Raw genomic sequence first — 22,000 nt, 5'->3', positions numbered from 1 at the left:
CAACGGATGACCAAACGTCCAACGCGGACGTTATAGACCTTGAGGTGGACTATTCTAGAGCCGCCACGTCCGTCCCCGACCCTTCCCGGCTCGACTCCGGTCCTGCTACAGAGACCAAACCCGGTGACGGGGGCGTACAATTGCACCGCACAAAGCACACAACCCAAGCGCCCTCCTCGATGACTTTGCCGAAGAAGGCGAAAGCGCCATCGGATCGATCTGATCCGCAGCAGCGCATGACGACTGGGCTTAACAAACATAACAAGGGCGCTACTCCCCAAACTACACATGCCAATGTTTCTGAACAAGAAACTTCAACGGGTTCCAAGGTTTCCAAGGCCCGTGCAGGCCCGAAAACTACGAGTAGGCCTCTAGCCGAGAAGCCATCATCGGAGGCGTTGTCTCCCGAAGATTCAGTGACTATCAGTAAGAGCATCAATAGGATTGCTACGGCGGTGGGCCTAGTACCGGTTCTGCCCACAGTTATGGGCCAATCCGCCGAAAGGGTTTCCACAGATTTGTAAGACGACCCCGAAGGCTCTTATGAAGAAAGCCAGGAATCCCTCTCAAGCACCTTGAGGAGATCCTCTCAACGCCTTAGGGCGGAGGACCCAGTTCCTACTCAGCTGGGTCCATTTGGGTCATCCAAGTGGACCACAGAGCAATTCGAGGGGTGTATGGATCGGCTGGAGCAGTTTTTCAGGGCTTCTGATCAACCTCCGCTGAAAAAAGCTTGGGTAGACACTAACCCTCAAACACAAGTTGCCCAACTCCTAGATGTCCAACACTATATTGACTATCAAGAAGATGTCCAGAGGACACGTATAGAGACATCTATACAGAAGAAGAGGAGGCTTCTTTTCTGGACAATTGTGGGGAAGATCAAGGCGCAACGGACAACTGGGAGGACACCCAGCAGGATGATCACAATTCTGATATCTTGTGCCTCGACTCTCCCCATCTACCCTGGTTCGACAAGCTCCCCAGGTGGATGATCAAATGGCTTTCAACAACATGTTGAAAAAAGCAGCAGAATTCTTTAAAATTGCCACGCTTGAAGCCTTGCCTGAACAAGATTTCGCGGAGGACATTGTTAATGACAAGCCTCCGGCAAGCCAGTCTATCCCTCTCTTGAGCTCTGTAAAGAGACTGCTGGCCCCTTCCTTACTCACACCCGCTCAGACTAGGGCTGTGAACCCAAGGGTCAAAGCTTTTCCGGCCCTCCCCCACCAACCCATTTTATATCAAAGGGCACGCAATCGCAGACTCGCTGGTGGTGACCAACACTTGCAAGAGAGCAGGGGTTCCCCTTGCCGCGGGAGAGTCACCCCCGGACAAGGAATCCAAAAGGTTGTATGCCCTAGGCAAAACGGGTCACGTCGGTAGCGGCTTATACCATCCGGATTGCCAATAACACGACATTACTGGCAAGCTACGTTGACGCCCAATTGAACCTACTCCAGGAAGGCCTTCAGGAGGTTCCGGAACCAACCAGAGCCAAGCTTCTCGCCATTGTCTCGGAGGGCAAACTTGCCAATCAGAATGTCGTTAAGAATACCCTGGACTCCGCAGAGACAGCAGGCAGGTCTCTCGCACAGGGTACTATACTAAAAAGACACGCATGGCTGCGCACTTTGGGTTTCAGGCTTGAGACCCAGGCATCCATCATCAACAAACCCATTGAAGAGGCCAACCTCTTCGGGAAGGCGGTAGACGATGCGTTGGAGACAGCCAAGAAGGAGCACAAGACTATTAAGTCACTGCACCAGATTTCCCAAAAACCCTCTTCACAGAGGGGCAGTAATTCTCGGCGGTCCTTTCGAGGACAAGCCCGCGCCGCTAAAAGTAATTTCGGCACGGGCAACTTCAACTCAAGTCAGACTGCTGCAAGCCCCACTTACTACCCCCAGAGGGGTCAGAAGTGCGGAAAGAATAGAGGCAGAGGCTCCAATTCCAAAGGAGCGTCAACTTCGGGTCAGAAATCACCAAGTTCGGGTCCCCTCCCATGTCTCCCTGGTCGGGGGGGCGATTAACATCTTTCTTCAAGGCATGGGAGGGGATAACTTCAGACCAGTGGGTTTTAAAGATGGTCGCCCACAGTTACTGCGTGGAATTCGCCCGACCTCCACAGTTCAGACCGCCGAAACATCGACGCCTTTCACCAGAACATCTGCCGATCCTGATCCAAGAGGTGGAAGTGCTGCTGGGAAAGGACGCCATAGAAGCCGTCCCGATTCTTCAGGTAAACGAGGGTATCTATTCAGTGTACTTCCTTGTACCCAAAAAGGATCTCACCATGCGTCCTGTTCTAGACCTGCGCCCAGCGAACAAGTTCATAAAGCCCCAGACGTTTTGCATGGTAACACTGCAAGAGGTTATCCCATTGCTAAAACAGGGGGACTTCATGACAACATTGGATATGAACGATGCATACTTTCATATTTCAATGCTGCCAGCGCACAGAAAATTCCTAAGGTTCGTGATTCAGGACAAACACTACCAGTTCAAAGTACTCCCCTTCGGCATAGCCTCGGCGCCAAAGCTGTTTACACCTGCGCAGACTTTCAGTTCCAGTTTACCCTTACCTCGACGATTGACTCATCACGGGGGACTCGTTCGACGTTTGTTTTTCGAACACCCAAAAAACAGTAGACCTACTGTTCAGCCTGGGATTTTCTATCAACGAAAAGAAATCCAGCTTAGTACCCAGCCAAGTAAAACAGTTTCTGGGGGCTCTAATTCGTACGGAAGACGGTCTAGTCTTCCCTTCCAGCGAGAGGGTTCAGAACATGCTCTCTCAGGTTCCTCAGTATGTAGCCAGTCGAGAGGTGACGGTACGCAAAGCTATGCGTTTGCTAGGGATGATGGCATCATGCATATACTTGGTTCTCCACGCGCGGCTGCGCATGCGTCCCATGCAAGAGTGGCTCAACAGCCAGTGGTGTCAGGCCAGCAGACAATGGGAAGATCGGTTTGTTGTCTCTCCAGCCCTCGTTCTTTCTCTGCAGTGGTGATTGAGGGAGAACCTCTTGAAGGAGAAGACCTTCACCACCCCTGCAGTGGAAGCCACTCTCACGACAGATGCATCTCTCACAGGGTGGGGGGCTCAACTGCTTCAACACGGAGTGTGGTCCCCTCAGGTAGTGTCCAACCATATAAACCTACTGGAGCTATTAGCAGTGTTTAAAGCATTGAAAGCCTTTCAGGAGCAACTGCAAGGGAAGACAGTGCTGGTCTTAACCGACAGCACAACAGCAATGTATTACCTGAACAAACAGGGGGGCACTCACTCTCCAGGGCTATCCAAGCTGTCCCAAAACATCTGGATATGGGCTCTCAAACACAAGATGTTCCTGATATCCCAACATGTTCCAGGGGAACTCAATCTTCTGGCAGACGTACTCAGCTGAGATTTTCCTCTGCCAGAAGAGTACGAATGGCGACTGCGTATCCAACGTCTTCGCAGAATGGGGGTTTCCAGAGATCGACCTGTTCGCTACTCAGGAGAACGTCCAATGCCAAGATTACGCCTCCAGGTACCCCCAGAACCGATCCAAGGGGAACGGTCTCTGGATAACTTGGTCGGGGATATTTGTCTACGCTTCCAAGTCCGGCCCCCTTCTCCCCCCCGACTCCCCTTCTGAACAAGATAGTACACAAGATGCACCAGGAACCAGTCACCATGATTCTGGTGGCTCCCATGTGGGCCCGCCAACCTTGGTTCGCGCACCTGATGGAAATGTCCCTCTCCCCACCAGTCAAGCTGCCCTGCCCGTACAACATGTTGTCTCAGGACAGGGGGGGAGACTCTGCACCCATGCCCACAAACTCTGAACTTAGCAGCCTGGCTCCTGAGGTCATAGTTTGGAAATCTGCATCTCCCTCAAACATGCATGGACAATACTGAGGGAGGCAAGAAAGCCTAATACACATTATTGCTATGTCAGTAAATGCAAACGTTTTGTCATCTGGTGCAGTTCCAAAGGCGTCAATCCCACCGATTGCTCGCCTTCACACATTGTGCTATATCCAACCCATCTGTTGGACTCTGGGTTAGTCTTCAATTCCTTAAAGGTTCACCTAGCAGCGTTGTCAGCCTACACCACGTCACAGCAGAAGGTGTCGTGATGGAAAATACCTGTGATTAAATTCTTTATGGAAGGGGTTAAAAGAATGTATCCCCCCATCACTCACCCAGCCCCTGGGTGGGATCTAAATGTGGTTTTAACTAGGCTCATGGGACCCCCTTTTGAGCCTATGCATAATGCTAGTCTGAAAGACCTAACTTACAAGACAGACTTTCTAGTAGCTATCACTTCTATCAGAAGAGTTGGCGAACTACAGGCCCTGTCAGTTTTGGACCCCTTTGTTACAGTCCACAAAGATAAGGTAGTTCTGCGCACACATCCCAGATTTGTGCCGAAATTTATTTCAAAGTTCCATGTGAACCAGTCAATCGAACTACCCACGTTCTTCCAGAGACCTACGACCATGGCGGAAAGAAGCCTTCACACACTAGACGTGCGCAGGGCAGTTATGTTCTACATGGATAGAACTAAACCACTGAGGAAAACTAAACAATTCTTTGTTTCAGTGGCAGCTGGTAGAGAAGGGGATCCTGTCTCTAAATCAGCAATATCAAGGTGGATTGTCAAATGCATCACACTATGTTACACTCTTGCAAAGAGAGAACTGCCCTTCAAGCCTAGAGCACATTCTACTCGAGGCACAGGGGCATCCATAGCATTCATTGCAAATGTTCCCCTAGAGTCCATTTGCAAAGCGGCAACCTGGAGTTCTGTATACACCTTTACAAAATACTATTGCCTAGACACTCATTCTAAGTCTGATTCTCAGGTGGGACAAGCAGTACTAAGACATCTTTTTTCTACTGTTCCTTCTCACAACCCACCTCCAACTCCGGGTACTGCTCGCTAGTCTATGCACAGCATGTGATTATAAGCAGATTAACTAGCATCAGAAGACATGCATTACTTACCGTGAATGCATTTCTGATGATTGTATCTCCTTAGATTCACATGCGCCCTCCCTGCCTCCCCGCTCGGGGTGGAAGGAACATAGACTTCTTACTACTTTCTCTCTTCATGTACTCACTCACTATAGCCTTGGGCTCCTTCATGGCAGAAAAAATACAATCGGAGGTACCTCGGCGCGTGAGGGATTTTGGGTACTACACACGTCACGATAGGGATAGTGTTTCAGACACGCCTATGCCGACGTCCCCTTTTGATCCCCCGAAAGACAAGATGCAATACTCTGTGGTTACCACTGGATGTCGGACCATATGCACAGCATGTGAATCTAAGCAGATACAATCATTAAATGCTTTTACGGTAAGTAATGCATGTTGTATTTATTCAACTTACTTCCTTGTGCCAAAAAAATATTTAACAATGCGCCCAGTATTAGACTTACGCCCTGCAAAGTATGTCAAGCCCCAAAAATTTCACATGACTACACTTCAGGAAGTAATCCCCCTACTAAAAAAGGGAGATTACATGGCAACATTGGAGATGAAAGATGCCTATTTTCATATTTCCATGTTCCCAGCGCACCGAAGATTCTTGTGCTTCAAGGTGGACAGTCAGCACTACCAGTTCAAGGTGCTGCCCTTCGGTATAGCCTCGGCACCAAGGGTAGTCACCAAGGTACTGGCGGTGGTGGCGGCACACCTACGCAGGGAGGCAATCCCAGTGTACCCTTACCTGGACGACTGGCTCATCACAGGGGAAACCCCTGTAATTTGCAGATCCAACATCCAAAGAACGATTGACCACCTCTTCCAATTGGTCTTCTCAATCAACGAGAAAAAATCAAGCCTGGTGCCAAGCACCTCCAAACAGTTCGTAGGAGCTGTCCTGGACACGCAAGAGGGGTTGGCCTTTCCATCAGAGGAAAGAATTCGGAATCTGTTACTGCAAATTCCTCTATCAGTCCGGTCGTCAGATAAGGGTTTGTAAAGTGATGCGTTTGCTAGGCTTGATGGCGTCCTGTATTTACCTGGTTCCCCACGTGCGCCTGTGCATGCGACGCATGCAGGAATGGTTGGCGAAACAGTGGTCTCGGGCAAGTGGTCAGTGGGACGATATAGTGGTCATTTCCCCAATACTAGTACAGAGTCTTCGCTGGTGGACAAGAGAGAACCTTTCAAAGGGGAAACCCTTTTACGATACCGAAATACAGGCCGTAGTCACTATGACGCGTCTTTGTCAGGGTGGGGAGCACACCTCCTTCACCACACAGCTCAGGGCCTCCGGTCTCGCACAGTGGCCAAGAATCACATCAACCTGCTGGAGCTTCTGGCAGTCTTCAGAGCGTTTCGAGCGTTCGAACCCCACCTATCGAACCTGTCAGTGCAGTTCCTAACAGACAGCACGACAGCAATGTTTTCGGCAATGTTTTACATAAACGAACAGGGGGGTACTCGTTCACCAAATCTGTCCAAGCTTGCCCAGAAAATGTGGATATGGGCACTCAGACGGAACATCTACCTGTCGTCCCAACATGTTCCAGGGGGTCTCAATTCACTAGCGGATGCTCTGAGCAGAGTTCCCCTTCCAGAAGAACACTAATGGTGTCTACACGAAGAAGTTGTAAAAGATCTCTTCTCTCAGTGGGGTTTCCCCACTATAGACCTTTTCACCACAAGCGAAAACAGACAATGCCCAGTATTCGCATCCAGGTTCCCCCAGCCAGGATCCAAGGGGAACGCTCTATGGATGAACTGGTCAGGGATGTTTGCCTACGCTTTTCCACCAACCCCTCTGATGAGGATGGTGGTCAACAAGATACACAGCGAATCGATGATGATCATCCTAGTTGCTCCTATGTGGGCGAGACAACCATACCTGCGCAAACTGGCGGTGTGCGACCACATCAGACTCCCGTGCTGGTACAACCTACTCTCCCAGCACGAAGGACAAACAGTGCATCCTTAACCCAACTCAATGAACTTGGCAGCATGGCTCCTGCGGTCCTAGAGTTTGGCCATCTCAATTTACCACATATGTATGGATATCTTAAAAGAATCTACAAAACCTAACGCAAGGCACTGGTATTTTGATAAATGAAAAAGATTTATTTGGTGCCCAAATAAACAAATCGATCCGATTGATTGCACTCCCATTATTTTCACCTACATGCACCACCTACTGGACGCAGGGTTGGTATTTAATTGACTCAAGGTACACCTGGCAGCGTTGTCGGCCTACACCACCTCCCAGAACAAGGTGTCGTGGTGGAAATTGGCAGTTGTTAAAGCCTTTATGGAAGGGGTAAAGAGACTCAACCCTCTAATTTCTAACCCACAACCAGGATGGTACCTTAATGTGGTGCTTGCTAAACTCATGGGGCCCTCCGCTTTGAACCCATGCATAAAGCTAGTCTCAAACACCTGACTTATAAAACTGCCTTCTTAGTAGCCATTACATCCATAAGAAGGGTCAGTGAAATTCAGGATCCGTCAGTGCAGGATCCTTTCATTAGTGTTCATAAGGATAAACTGGTTCTACGAACTCACCCTAAGTTCTCGCCTAAGTTCATTTCCAAATTCCATGTTAACCAGTCCATTGAGCTACCGGCCTTCTTCCAAGAACTCAAAAGCTCCACTGAGGTGAAACTACACACTAGATGTGCGAAGAGCGGTCCTCTAATACGTAGACAAGACCAGACCGCTAAGGAAGACAGATCAACTGTTAGTCTCCGTAGCTACAGGCAGAGAAGGAGATTGCGTCTCTAAAGGTGCCATCTCGAAATGGATAGTCAAATGTATCCAGCTGTGTTACTCCCTTTCAGATAAAACGCTGCCTTTTACGCCAAGGGCCCACTCTACAAGAGGCACTGGGCCACTCTGGCTTTCGTTGCAAATGTACCCCTTGACACCATTTGCAAAGCAGCTACATGGAGCTCTGTTCACACTTTTACTCAGCACTACTGCATTGACGCTCCTTCCAAGACAGACACTCAAGTGGGACAAGCGGTTCTAAGACATTTGTTTGCTCATGACCCTTCTCACATCCCACTTCCTTCCTCTAACACTGCTTGCTAATCTATGCACAGCATGTGATCGAAGCAGATTCCACAAGCCTCAGAAGGGATACATTACTCACCGTAATCTTATTTCTGATGCTTGTATCTGCTTAGATTCACATGCGCCTGCCCTTCCTCCCCTCTGAGAGAAGGCGCATGTATGCTTGTAGTCTCATCTATCTGCTTGGTTACTCTGTACTCGCGCTACTCCTCATGTCAGAAAAAATACAATCTGAAGGTCCTACACGCGTGAGGGATCATGGGTACAGTGGACATCATACTAGGGATAGTATTACTGGCATGCCCTAGTTCGACGCCCCTTTTCAAGTTTAGAAAAACAAACTGTAATACTCTGCAGCTTCCACTAGATGTCGGCCTATGCACAACATGTGAATCTAAGCAGATACAAGCATCAGGTATACAATTATGGTGACCATGCACCCAATAGTCTAGGCCTTCCAACACACCCACTGCAACGTAATGCCACCATGAATGTCACCAACTACGACAATCTACATACACACCACTGCCACCACCACTCCTGCGCACCTCTATGGAGCTATGCAGCAAAACATTTAACAGTTACAATACTGTATAAAGAAAAAACTGTCTCCTACGCCCCTGTGCACTTTCATTCACATACTATGGGCGTACCCACTTCCTTTCACAAAGTATTGTCACTGCCAACCTACCCACATACTATTGGCAACATTGGCCCTGCTCTAACCAATCTCCACACACCACACTATGCAAGCACCACCCTCTACAGGATGCAGAGTCAGACATGCATTGCTCCGGTGGGTCTGCTGAAGCCCTAGGCTCGAGAGAATTCCCTATGGCCTACGGCCTTTGGCCATGCTCCCAATAGTCTAATCCTTCAACAGACCCACCGCAACTTCATGCGCCCATGCATGCCACCATGTTCCCAACTACCGCAATCCATCCACGGAGCACTGTCATGTGCAGTTCACTCCCCTTCCGAAATTTACCTGCCACCACTCGCCACGTAAAGAGGTCGCCGCAAACAGGTCGTGGCAGAAGCTATCTGGCCGTTACTACAGATGCCTCCAATCACCACCCAAAGTAGTCGCCTGCCTAGGTACCCGCAAATTGGCGCAATATGCACGAATACTGCAGGCACTCCTCTGTCGTCTTACACCTATTTACATTTGTCACATGCACCCCTACTCACTCCCCCACCATTTCCCTCCCTTCTTGCCATCAACACATGGCTTACAGTATATTTTCCAGACCCTTCTGCCGACACACTGTCCTCCGATACACCATGGCAGCGTTATCCAAAAAATGTTGACGCACAGCACGCTTCCCTCCAGCCAACCACCGGCCACATCCAAAGTTCTCCGACAGCACACTGTACCGCAAGCCAGTGACACTTCTGTCCGGGGAGCGAACAGGGAAATGGGTCTGCGGAGCAGACCCAGATATCATCAATTTTTAGAGATGTACATTTCAGTTGTTTGCAACACAAGTACTGATCAGATTCCCCCAAACACAGACAAGCATGCTATGACCCAAGCCCCGCTCCTGCCGCAAATTTGGTGCAAATCCATCCAGGCTGTTGCCGTGCGCACATTTTTTGCCCAGTCTATAACTTTTCCCCCCCTGCATGAAACCTCACCAAACTTGCCGAACAAAATCAAAGCGGGCCATATACTTTATAATCAAAGTTTGGTGCGGATTCCTCCAGCGGGAACGTAGTTATAAGCCGCCGAAAAAGTTGTCTTCCCATGGGTTTAGCAACTTAACCATAACTACACAGCCGCTACCGCAGGCATATATACCCCAAGTCCAATCGGGTCATTGGGGTGTGCGGCAATAGGAAGAAGGACTTCTGCTCCACTCGGGCCCGGCCCTCGCAGTACTTGGGGAAGCGCACGTGCCACATTCTGCGCTTCTCACCATGCTGCCCTAGGGAAATGGACTGTTGGGCTTGTCCTATCAGGTGCTCAGAATGTGTCCGTCACAGGAAAGCGCGCCAATAGGAAGGACGACTCCTGCTTTACTGGGGCGCGGCCCTCGCGGTACTTGGGAAATCACACGTGCCACAATCTGCGCTTCTCAGCATGCCGGCAAATGGAAATGGGACTGTGGGACTGTGGGGATTGTCCTATCAGTAGTGCAGTGTAATTTTCCCACTGCCAATGTGCTTTTCTCATGTATACCCAGGGCTGGACTGGGAAGCAAAAGAGGCCCTGGAAATAGTTTTCAAAGTGGCCCCATAATACACATTTTCAGCAAGCCCAACCCTTTTCCTATGGGAAAATTTGAAAATACCACACAAAAGAGGCCCACCGGGAAATCTCCAGAGTTCCCTATGGGCCAGTCCACCCCTGTGTATACCACCAAGATTACTGTGCACCGCTTCCAATGATTGCTGTTGCCAGCTAGAGGTCAGAAAGGGGTCTCATCAACAGAAGCACGTATACTTTTTTTGTCAGTTCGTGGGATGTTCTTCTGCAACAATGACCCCATTAGTTGTGGAAATGGAGTTGTTCCAAGCAAATGGCATTTTGTTGTCGTCAATTGGTAATGCTGTTTTCTTTGGTAGTCTACAGGATGCTCTGAAGAGTTTACTTTGTTAATGAGCACAAAAAACACAAAATCAAATAAAAATCTAAAAAAAGGTGTTTCTCTAGAAGCATCTACAATAAAAAGCTCTTTTCAGAGCTGCCCTTACAACAAACTCCCCCCTACCCTGTTTGCAATTTATTCCCCTCACGGCCGCACGCAGCACGAAAGCCACATCCAGGGATTTTCAGGATGGCAGTAATAGAAATGGGACTGTGGAGGCAGATGGATTGCTCAATAACGTTTCTGAGCATGATGTGTACGCAGAGGACTGTTGTACAGAACTGATACTGTTAGATGGGGAGATCTTCAATGTTATTGGTGGATGCATGTGGAACTTTCTAACAGTACGCAATGACGGCGTGCTGGAAACAAGACAGTAGATGGGGAAGAAGAAATGTTTCTGCTTTATTGGGACATGGCCCTCGCCATCCTCTGGGAAACGCACATGCACATACTCCCGTTTTCAGCTTGCTACCCATGACATTGGGACAGTGGGGACTAGCACAGCTGCGGATTTGGTTCACCGGAAGAGCCGTTCATAATTTTCTACATTACTTTGTGCACAGAGCTGGACTGACATAGTTGCAATTACTTGCAAACGCAATGTAGCACAGCCCATTTGGTCCAACATCACTTACATGCTAAACCTATGAGGCCTGCTCCTGTGTCCTGAAAAGCTGCAAACAAATTGCGGAGCAGCTCTCGGGTGTGGACTTTTGTAGGGCTGCTGTGGAGAACTTAAGCGTGTACTTTCCGAAAAACACTCCCTACGTTCCTCAACACTGTCCTTTGCCGCTGTCCATGGGTCTGGATCGATCGTGTCACCTAAATAAGGGCCCGTGCGTGGGTGCGGTCGCTTAGTGACGTCACCACTGCTCTCCTTTCGAACTGCTGTCCACAGGACACGTTTTGGGCAGAATACATTGTGCGCATGTGCATACAGTTGCCACTTCTGTACTGAATAATAGGGCGCCATAAGTGTGCCGAGCATTTTGGGAAACCCTGGCTGTTTATAGGGTATAGCAGGTGGGATGTTTATCTGTACCTGTTGGCCGTGGGTGGGCGCAGTGTTACCAGGGCACAGAGGAACAGATACGCATGCGTGTACTTGCACAACGACAAAATATCCCCTCCCACATGTAATTGTAGGTGGCAGGAAAAGATGCGGACATGCAGAGCGTGCTGGCATCGTACGGATGCCTCCATTGTCATTGTGGATAGGCCTGGGAACTGCTTTGTCGGTAGGACACCTACCTTTTCCTTAATTGCGGTCATTCCAACGAGGAATGTGTGCCGCTGAGTGAGAATGGCATTTCAACAAAAAAACTATCACATATACACTCAACCTTTCACTTAACGTTTACTTGTACACATTCATACTCACAATTAGGAAAGGCAAGCGGTTGCATAAGTGGATACTTATTGTGGGGAATTGGGGATTTCCTCAAGTTGGTTGTGAGGGGAGGAAGACATTCAGGTATCACCTTAACATCTCCCATCACACGGATTTTGAGGGGATGGCACCCTTTGCCATGGGGAAGGAGTACACGTGCCGCTCTGCTAGTGTTTCATTTTGTCAATAATACACCCTTGAACACAACCTTTCAAGCAGCCCAATTGTTCACCAATTTTTCTACTTTAAAAAAAATGTATTTAATCATTAGATTTTTACAAAACAGGAAACCATCCAGCACTCATGGTAATAGTCATTAACCATACATTGCTGTTATTTATGTTGATGTGGCTGAATATGGTTGAAGTAAAACAGTGTTCACCAATTTTTCTACTTTGGCTTCCAGCCTGTCTTTTTTGCTATGCAGTTTCTTTCCTTTGCTATGGTTGTATGCTGTTGTGGAAGGGTTGCCGCTTGTGCTGCCTTGCTTTCCTTTCCAATATGTTCTCTCACAGAAAAGAAAATGTGTTTGGTGTACATATAGCAATATAAATTGCATCATGAGGGGAATTTTCTTCCAGCCACTCTAAGGTGCTTGCCATTGCTCCGTATTATGCTTCTCTACTATTGTTTACTGCAGCACCTATGCAGTTAGTAGACAAACGTCAGTGTGCTTACTACATTGTAGTGATGTTCTGATCTTGGTACTTTCCAGTTGGTACTCTCTGAAAACACGTTAAAGGGAAGTAATGGTTAAGTTACACTCCTAAAATACTATTGTTTTTACTGAAAACGCTATGCTAATGCAACGATCTGGTTAGTGCCCTACTAAAAACCTATGAAATTCACTAACAAAAAATGTTGTTAAAGGGACGTTATGGTTAAGTTGCACTAGCAAAAACCTATGAAATTCAATGGAAAAACGGTATTACTGGGTCGTTATGGTTACAGGTAAAACCGACCCCCTCCCGCCCCCCCGAAAATTCGCCAGTTATGGTAAGCTAAGCAACAATAACTCGTGCCACCAGTGTCCACTGGAAGGACTAACACCCATGACATCAAAGATGCCATCACAAATCTCATGAATGACATCACATGTGTGGCTCCCTCTTTTTTGTTCACTGCCATTAGTAGGCCAGCTGCTTTTCTTCACCAACAGTCAGGAACTAACAATTCAAAAGGTTCTATCTTTGTGGACAGCACCCTTGTCATATGTTCTTGCATTACTTTCCTTAGGGTTCACTGACATCATATGATACATATAGGGGAAGAAGAAGGCGTAAAACACAGCAATCAAATCAGCGGTCCAGGAGTTGCAGCAGGCGTCGCTTCCAAGTTCTTCGGATTCCTTCGTCCAGTGGTCGCCTCTGCCTTCCAAGCCAAAAAGCCTTGCCTTTTATGCAGGTTTCTCCCATTCATTCCAGCCTAGCTGTCAGTCACCCAGCAAAGTGGCTGTCCTTGTGGACAGTTTATCAAAAAGGGCACCTGGTTGATGCCTTGCTCTACCCAGGTGGGTAGTCGCGCATTAAAGAGCAAAATTGAGCAAGGTCATAGAATACCTGGCTGATTAACGAAGGGTGAACACACACCTATGGGGGTTACACCTTGGTAAGTGTGTACAATTAACTGTGATTGACTTCTGACAAAAATATATCAGGACAGTTTTGGGTACTGCAGTTAGATTTTTAATAAAACTGCAGTTTACGTGTTTTTAGATACACTTGATAGAGAGTAACACAAGATACAACAGTATTTTACACATTTTGAAGGTATAGTAACCAGTTCGTGAGTGACAAATTTCAAATATCTAACTGCAGTACCCAGAACTGTCCTGATATATTTTTGTCAGAAGTCATTCAGTTACTTGTACACACTTACCAAGGTGTAACCCCCATAGGTGTGTGTTCACCCTTCGTTAATCAGCCAGGTATTCTATGACCTTGCTCAATTTTGCTCTTTAATACGTGTCCTTGTGGACAGCCAGCCGGTAAGAGTGCATTTCTGTCTTCTAGGAGACTAAGCACAGAGTTTCGGGCACCTCCCTTACTTCCTGCCCCCTTCCTTCCTGCCCCCTTCAGACACCCTGGAGCCAGAGGCTGGCTTCACCCGTGAATCCTGCCAAAGACAAAACGAACAAAGGGGCCAAACCTGGTTTGGCTAGCAGAGTAAATCTCAAGAAGGACCTTTCCAAAAAGAAATGGTGAAAAAAAGACTGGTGCCACTTTAAAAAAAAAAAATGGCACCCTTGGGTGCTCTAATACAGCTACAAACCCAGCCCGCGGTAAACTCACACCACGGTATTTAAAAGTAAACCACTAACACCAGCCATTCATCGAGGAAAGGGTAACATAAACATGTTACATAAGAAACTAGACAAAGGGGATACTAAGTAACCCCTGCAGCACCCTATTATAAAATAGCATGTGCTGAGTCTAGAAAGTTACAAGTGTATGTAAAGTCAATTCCACTCTACTGCTCTTGGAAACGGTAGTTTATCCAAGAGAAGGTATTTTAACCTTTGGGAAATCTGAAAGACTTCCCTGTGTCACTGCACTGAAGGTGCTGTGTGACACAATGTAAAAGATGATGCCTATGGAGTTTGGCAGACGCCACAACCAAAAGAAACACAGTATTCAAATCACATAAAAAATATGAGAGTGGGGAAAAAAGGGTCTCACTCGCTCCAGGTTAAAAATTAAACAGTCCTTCAGTTGCTGGGGGTCTCTAAGGTAGAGCAGAGTTAGCACATTTCTGAGAATTATCCCTAAACCGCTCCTATAAATTCAGGTGGAAAAGGTCCTGCACGTGGTGCACGCAAAACAGCTTGCAACCACTAAAAATAAAGCCAGAGCAGCTCCTTCCATACCTCCTGTCGTTGGCTCAAAATGGCTTGGCACTTGAGTCTATCAGAATACACCTTGCAGCAATATGGCGGTACAACAGAACTAGAGGTACATGTCCACTATTCAGTGATAGGCTGGTCAAGCAGTTCATGAGATGTTTGTTTCGTCTGTTTCCACCAGTCAGAAAAGAAGCCCCACAATGGAGCCTCAACACCGTACTCGCGGTCGCCCTCTAAGGCACCCTTTGAGCCCCGGGCCACAGCAGATATCAAGTACGTGTCATGGAAAGTGGCTTTCCTAGTCGCAATTACTTCCTCATAGTGTCAGAAATCCAGGCTCTGGCAGTTAACGAGCCATACTTGCGTTTCGCATGTTATGGTGGTGTTCTTAACAAATTCCTGCTTCATCCCCAAAGTTCAATCTGAATTTCACATGAATACAGCCAATATATTACTGACATTCTTCCATAATGCAACGTCACGAGTGGAGATTGCCCTGCACTCCCTAGATTTGAAGAGGGTAATAAAGTACTATTTGGACAGAACAAAGTCCTTCAGAAGCTCAAATCAACTTTGTAGCTTTTGGCCCAAAGTAAAAAGGAGAGGTGATCTCCAAACAAGGGTTGTTAAGATGAATATCGTCTGTAATTCCACTGTCATCAGAAGGCGAATAAACCTCTGCTCGGCAAAGCTTAGGCCCACTCAACCAGGGCCACGGCAGCGACACTGGCCAGAAATCCCGCTCAGAAACATATGCCGGGCAGCCACTTTGGGTGGTGCCCCACACATTTACAAAACACTACTGCCTAGAAGGGCAGCTTGCTGCAGATGCAAAGATGGGGAGAGTGGCTCTTCAAAGACTGTTGCAATAGGGTCGGCATTATGTTCCAAATCTCCACCAACATGCTTAAAAATGTATTGCTATATAATCGATTCAAAGCATGTGAATTCATGAACGATCCAAATGCCCTCCGTCGTCCTTCTGGATAAAAGGCCTAATCTCACAAACCTATTTATCACTTGTATGTTAGAATCTGAACATCGCCTCCAGGGGAGGGGCTTACCACTCGACGTCCCATTGGCTAGGACCAAAAGCACCCATTTACTAAAAGTAGGTAACCTAGGATTCCCAGTTTGACTGGGAATATTCAAGGCATGTAAATCTGATAGATACCAATGCTACAGAACTGGAGTTCCAGGTAAAAACATACTCATTATCAGTTCTTTCTCTCCATTCAGTAGAACTCTTCAATTTAACTACTGCTGAACAAACTACAGTACAGTGAGGGTTATCATTCAGTGCCAAGGTTAACTGAGAATATCGGCTGAAAACTACTAATCTGACACCAGCAGTAGGAAGGAGAGCGAGTTATCCTTCGGCTCCCTTTATTTTAATTGCAGCGTCTTCGTGGCATGAGGGGCTGAGGCAGGACATTTTTATTTTTTTAAGACTTTTTATTTGCATTTTTCATAATAACCAACAGAACATATAGATGAGTTCAACGTTTCCCTCCCCCCACCCGTGATCTCATTCTAGACTAATCCAGCGAGGCCTCCTCCTACCCCTCCTCTTCCTTGTAGTGATAGCCACTTCTTGTCCTCTTACCCTCGAGGAGCTTCCCTAGCTTTGACATACCTTCCTTTGCTCTACCCTCACCTTCACGCTACTCCCTCTGCTAATGTCTCATGGCGGTTTCAGATCATTAGATTTTGATGGGTCATTCAGCAATTGACCCCAGTATAAAGTTACTACTTTCCCCTCTACGTCAGCCCCCGTTCCCTATAACGTAGGCAGAACATTTGAAATTCTAGTGCACTCGTGCCTGTGAAAATGGCAATCTCTGCATATTGTGTTCTTGGGAGTTTATGAAGTGGGAGTTTTTTTTAAATGGAACTTCACCCTGCAGGAGGCACAGCACTGTCCACACCAGTGTGGCTTGCGGCCTGTGATGCCTCCAGGGGTACCTCTCTAGGCTTATTCATTGAGGTCTGAAGAAGTGGTAATTGCTCACTCAGGCAGATTTAAACTCGAGACACCTGTTGATGTGGTATTTAATGATGGCTCATCTTTGTGCTGCTCGATCAAGCAATGAGTGAGCTGAACGTTTATTCTCGTGCACCATGTTGAGGCAGTTTTTGTGAACCCCTTTTAAGGGCTTTACAATCACTACCCACTATGGAGAGGCTACAGCACCAGCCAAAAAGAAAGCTGCGCCTCTCTTAAATATAAGTTAACTGGGCAGAGTAACGAAGCTTAAATCTCAGGAAGGGATGGCAGGCTAAGAAATATACACCACAATGATATACTGAAAAAATATATATACTTGTTATGTCGCCCAATAACCTTCTATCAGATCAAATAAGTGCTTGAACACATAATGCACTGTAGTAGGATACACGGTATGTTTATGAAAACAGTAAATGTCTTTGAGGGTTCTCTTTGCCCCTATACTTTAACGTGGGTCCCCTATCACAGTAATGCACACAACATAGTGAAGGAGGAATGGGGGAAGAAGGGAACCAGACATTCTACCATATAGTTAAAAACCCCTAGCGCTTGTACAACATTACATTGTCCTGCAGCGACTCTTGTTCTGCCTGGTCGTAAGCAAACCCATGTAGACGAGGAGTGGGGAGAAAAGGGAACCAGGACACAGGACAAATAGTCCTACAGGCCCCTAAGGCCATCCCCAACAAACCACATTAATTATTGTCCTATGGGGGACAGTATTTAAATAATACAAATGCACACATCACAATCAAAGACACTGCTAGTGTGTGGAAAACAATTCAAAACACAGCCCCAGGCCTCCTGAAATCTAGTTACATTTAGACCCATTGACCATTGCAATTCCCTTCAAAAACAGTCACCAAAATTAGATAATGTACATGTATATTCAAGGTTAAAGAAGTGGCGACATTAACTCTAAAAAAATACATCGATTACAGGTTAGTGCTACGAATCTAGTTCTTGAACCCATGGGAATACAGGAAACCTTTCCGGGGGCAGGTAAGCATCCCCAAAGTCACTTTTACTAGAGTTCCAGGGTGAGCTGAATGGTCCACAGTCAAATAAGCCCTTAATACCAGCATTGAAAATACAGGCGAGGAAGACTGGGAAATGGAGGGAACCCATGAAGAAAGACTCTGGCAGCTTGATTGAGGGTGGCAGCCCAGCAAGAAACTATCCCATCATGGGAATAACTGATGGGGCGACCCAGGACGTTTCAAGTAGCAGATCAGACACAATAGTGGTATCCCACTTACCCGTCCAGGTGATGGAAGCTACAAACGGCAAGGCAGGAGACTCTTGCAGGAAACGATGAACCACCGCAGTAAAACAGTCTGAAAATTGTCCCAGCTTGGAAGGTTTGACACAGCACCGAAGTAGAGTCCACAGGAGGACACAGATGTCTGCCTAGACTTTAGCAACCAGAATGTGCATAAAACACTGCATCCAGTTAATATAGCCAGATGTGGGCCTAAAAATGAACAAGCATCAGGTATCGTAGGAAACTTCCTCGGAGATCAGCAGACCTTCCAAAAACCAGCAACAAGAGTAATTGTTTCTGTGAAATCTCTTAAAAATCGCTACTCTAAACGCAGCCTGTTCATTACAACAGTGGCTAGGGAGAAAGGGGTCTGGCTGGCCAGTAGGACTGCTACTCAGCCCAGCTCACAGGATTTGAGGAAGAGAGCCCAGGGACATACTGGTCTAAATCGAGACTCGGGGCCTACGTGGGCAGAATGGCCATTTTAAGCCCAATTTCGTGTTGCCTGCAACAAAGGAAGCCCTAAAATACAAATTATCTGAGAGTAGAACTTAGGAAAATACATTGGTACTGCATTGCCTACCAAAATGTTACATTGTGCTATCAATACATTAAAATGGATCACACTGCTGGTGAAGCCAAAACTAAAGTACAACAGACACCAGTCTACTCCCTAAAACGAATGTAGAGGGATGGCATCCCTATAGGGCAAAATTGGGTGCGTGGGAAACACCCATAGGACGGGAAGTGTTATGGATGCCCCAAGACCATATATCTAAAGTGAAGGAAAAAGGGTTTCATTGGCAGGGTGACTTCGCTAGAAGTTCCTCTGGCCATCAGAATTAGGTCAGTGATCCAAAAGAGTTGTGGGGGAGAGAAAGGTGTTAGGAGCCCTAGAAAGTGAACCTAGAATCCCCAACAGTAATTCTGTCTTCACACCCAGTTACCCTCCTCTGCAGCATGCAACCCCCTTTTAAGTCCAGCTTTCTGGGGCAACCATACTTTATTAATTGTGAAGTTCATATGCTTCGTAGTGCAAATCCATGACTGCTTTTACTGCTCTCCCTGGGTTTATAGTGATAATTTCGAAAAACATTTTGTCAAAAGTCAAAATGTCAAAAATAATGTCGGAAAAAAAAAATTGAATGTCTTTTTTTCTTTGTTTTTTGTTCGAAATGGGGGGGGGTCCCCCCCAGCCCCCCTTTTTACATTTTTTTTCAGGTTTAACCCTTTTTTTTACTTGCAGAAGCTAAAAAAACATGTAAATAAAAAAAGTAAGCATTCGGGAAAAAATTTTTACATTTTTTCGACATTTTTGTAATTCGACCAAATGTTTTCGACATTATAACTGCACACCCTCTCCCTGCAATTGTTAAGCACATCACTCCAGCAGTCGACATTGGCTTCACCATTGGGGTAAAAAGTTGTCAGATCATAGTCCCTTTCAAGCCTAATCACTACATTTTTCTTGTGCCAACTGGCCAAATGAATCAAAATATAATCAATTGTGCCTTTCCTGAATGTGGGATTTGAGGGTTGGTCGCCAGCAAGGTAACCATTTCTGGCTTACAAACTCAGTTCATTAATTAAACCTGCTTAAGCAGATGTATTTCTCTGCTACAACTAGATGTGCTAATTGCATCTGTTTTAGTCCAGTATGATGTACAAGGAAGACTACATTTATTTGGCTTTGCCAACAACCGTATTTTCGTATCGGCTAGATTTGCATTTAGTTCCGGGTGTTGCTGACTGTCACATCATGTATGCTTGTTACTTGTCCACCACATACTTTGTATCACAGGGAGCAGCAGGCGTCTAATTTTTCTGTGCTTGCTGCTTGAAAAGCAGGCTTTTGCACGTATCTACGGTCCTGTAGCCCTTTATCCTGCAGCCTTTTTTTCTAAGGGATTTGAAATGTTTACTACCTACTCTATAGAGGGCATAATGGGAATGATTTCTAATGCAACTTCCAAATGTCTATTCTGGTTACTTCATGTCATTGTTCATATTCCTTCCTCTTTTGAATTTCTAGAGTCACAGTGTCATCAGATCTGTCACAAATACTGCTCTTCCCCACATGCTGATGTCTCAAAGGGTGATTGCACCCAACCCTGCACAGTTACAAAGTCAACGGATACCCCCGAAACCTGGACTGATTCGTTCCTCCACTCCAAGCATAAACCCAGCCATCAACTACCAGCCGGTATGTGAGGTTATTCTACTGAAGTTTTTGTTTTTGGAGCAATCTTGCTGGGGAAATCTTCTTGGGAAAGCATTTTATTTTATTTATTTACCATTTGTATGGCGCCAAGGTACACTTTAAAAAGCCACAACGAGAGGATAGAGCCCTGAGGGAGGCTGCAAGTAGAGTGAGGTGGAGGAGAGAAAAGGGCCCATTAGAAACTGGGAGGGCCGATTTGAAAGGAAAGAGGTCAGCCAAGCCAGTGCCCGGTCTGTAATGCCCAGAGTATTGCGAGCCGATTTATGAGGGTGGCATGATTGACAGTGTTGAAGACCGAGGACATATCAAGGAGGATAACAGAAGGAGAGTTGGAGTCGTAGTTTGAGAGCAAGTTTTCACAGGTGTTCAGGAGAGCAGTTTCCGTGCCTCTGGCTGCTCTGAAACCGACTGGTGGTCGTGGAGACAGCCAACAGATTCATCGTGGTGAATTAGTTGGGAGATGACCAACTTCTCCAAATGTTTGCTCAAGATGGGGGTGGGGGAGATGGGACAGTAGTTAGCCGGGCAGGAAGGGTCAGCAGGCGGCTTTTATTAGGAGGGGGTCCACAAGGGAGTACTTGAGAGGTAATGGCAAGGAGCCAGTGGCAAGAGTCCTTGCAGAACTCAGCCAAAGAGGGACGGGGGGTTTGGCAATATCGCCCTTGATGGTTCTAGCAGGGAAGCACCTGTTTGGAGGAGACTTTCATCGAGCACAGTCTTGGTAACCTCTTCCAGTGCTATGGGTGAGGAGAGTAGGAGGGCCAAGGAAGGTCCAAGTGCAGGTGCAGGTGGGAGGTGAGTAGAGTGAGGACAGCATGTCCTGGGTTTTGGTTGTGAAGTGGGAGGCCAAAGCTGTGCAGAGGGCCTGGGAAGGAAGAGAAGTAGACACTGCAGCAGGATTGGCAAGTTCCTTACAGATTTTGAAAAGTTCAGTTGTGTTTTTGGTGGCCCCAGAGATGTGGGCTTGAATATGGGTTTGATTCTTAGACCGGATGGGGAGTCCGTCTTGCTTTTAGAGCAGGCGACAGGCTAGTTTGTCAGAGGATGTGCGAGGAGCAAACCAATTCCCTTCCGCTACTCTGCACTTGCGTTTCAGCGAGGCTAAGTCGGAATCATACAAACTGTTGCGTTTGGAGGCAGGCTTCGTGCAAATCCTAATGGCATTGCCAGGGTGTTATTGATGGAGAGGTGAAGGTTGTCAAGGACTTGAGTCATTGAGTCAACAGCCGAGTGGGTGAAGGGGTGTAAAAGAGGCAGCAAAGGCTGCTACTGACACTCGCTTCATTGGTCGGATGACTGAGTAGGATGCTGGCAGTGCGAGCAGAGACTTAGCCGGGGAGCCCAGGAGCTCCAGATGAGAAAGAGAATGATCAGACCAAGAGAGAGGTGTACCGAGAGGGTTGGAGAGAGTGGGTAGCTGAGATGAGCGCATCCAGAGTGTGCTGGGTGAGTAGGTCGGACCAGATGGAAGAATGGTGAGGGAGAAGGAGTCGGAGGTTGCGCAAGGGTAAGGCCGCAGCAGGAGAGTAAAGATAAATATTGAAATTGCAGAGGAGTAGAAGCTTAGAGGTAGAAGTCAGGAGAGAAGAGCTGAGGTCAGGCCACTCGGATAGGAAGAGGGAGACCGGCCC

At 47.1% G+C, this 22,000-nt stretch overlaps 1 protein-coding gene across 4 annotated transcripts in view; it reads left to right on the top strand.

The window, feature by feature from the left end:
* GATAD2B (GATA zinc finger domain containing 2B) overlaps positions 1–22,000 on the top strand; it is an 851,520-nt gene that overhangs the window by 554,601 nt on the left and 274,919 nt on the right. For all 4 annotated transcript variants that reach the window (XM_069651324.1, XM_069651310.1, XM_069651301.1 and 1 more), the window contains exon 6: positions 20,181–20,351. In XM_069651324.1, the coding sequence (XP_069507425.1) occupies positions 20,181–20,351 (171 nt within the window). The remainder of the gene's footprint in view (positions 1–20,180; positions 20,352–22,000) is intronic.

Source organism: Ambystoma mexicanum, chromosome 1p, assembly GCF_040938575.1.
Source record: "Ambystoma mexicanum isolate Mex_15411 chromosome 1p, UKY_AmexF1_1, whole genome shotgun sequence".
Classification (NCBI taxonomy): Eukaryota; Metazoa; Chordata; class Amphibia; order Caudata; family Ambystomatidae; genus Ambystoma; species Ambystoma mexicanum.
The sequence above is the reverse complement of the archived record's forward strand: the minus strand, read 5'-3'. Positions and strand labels throughout refer to the sequence as shown.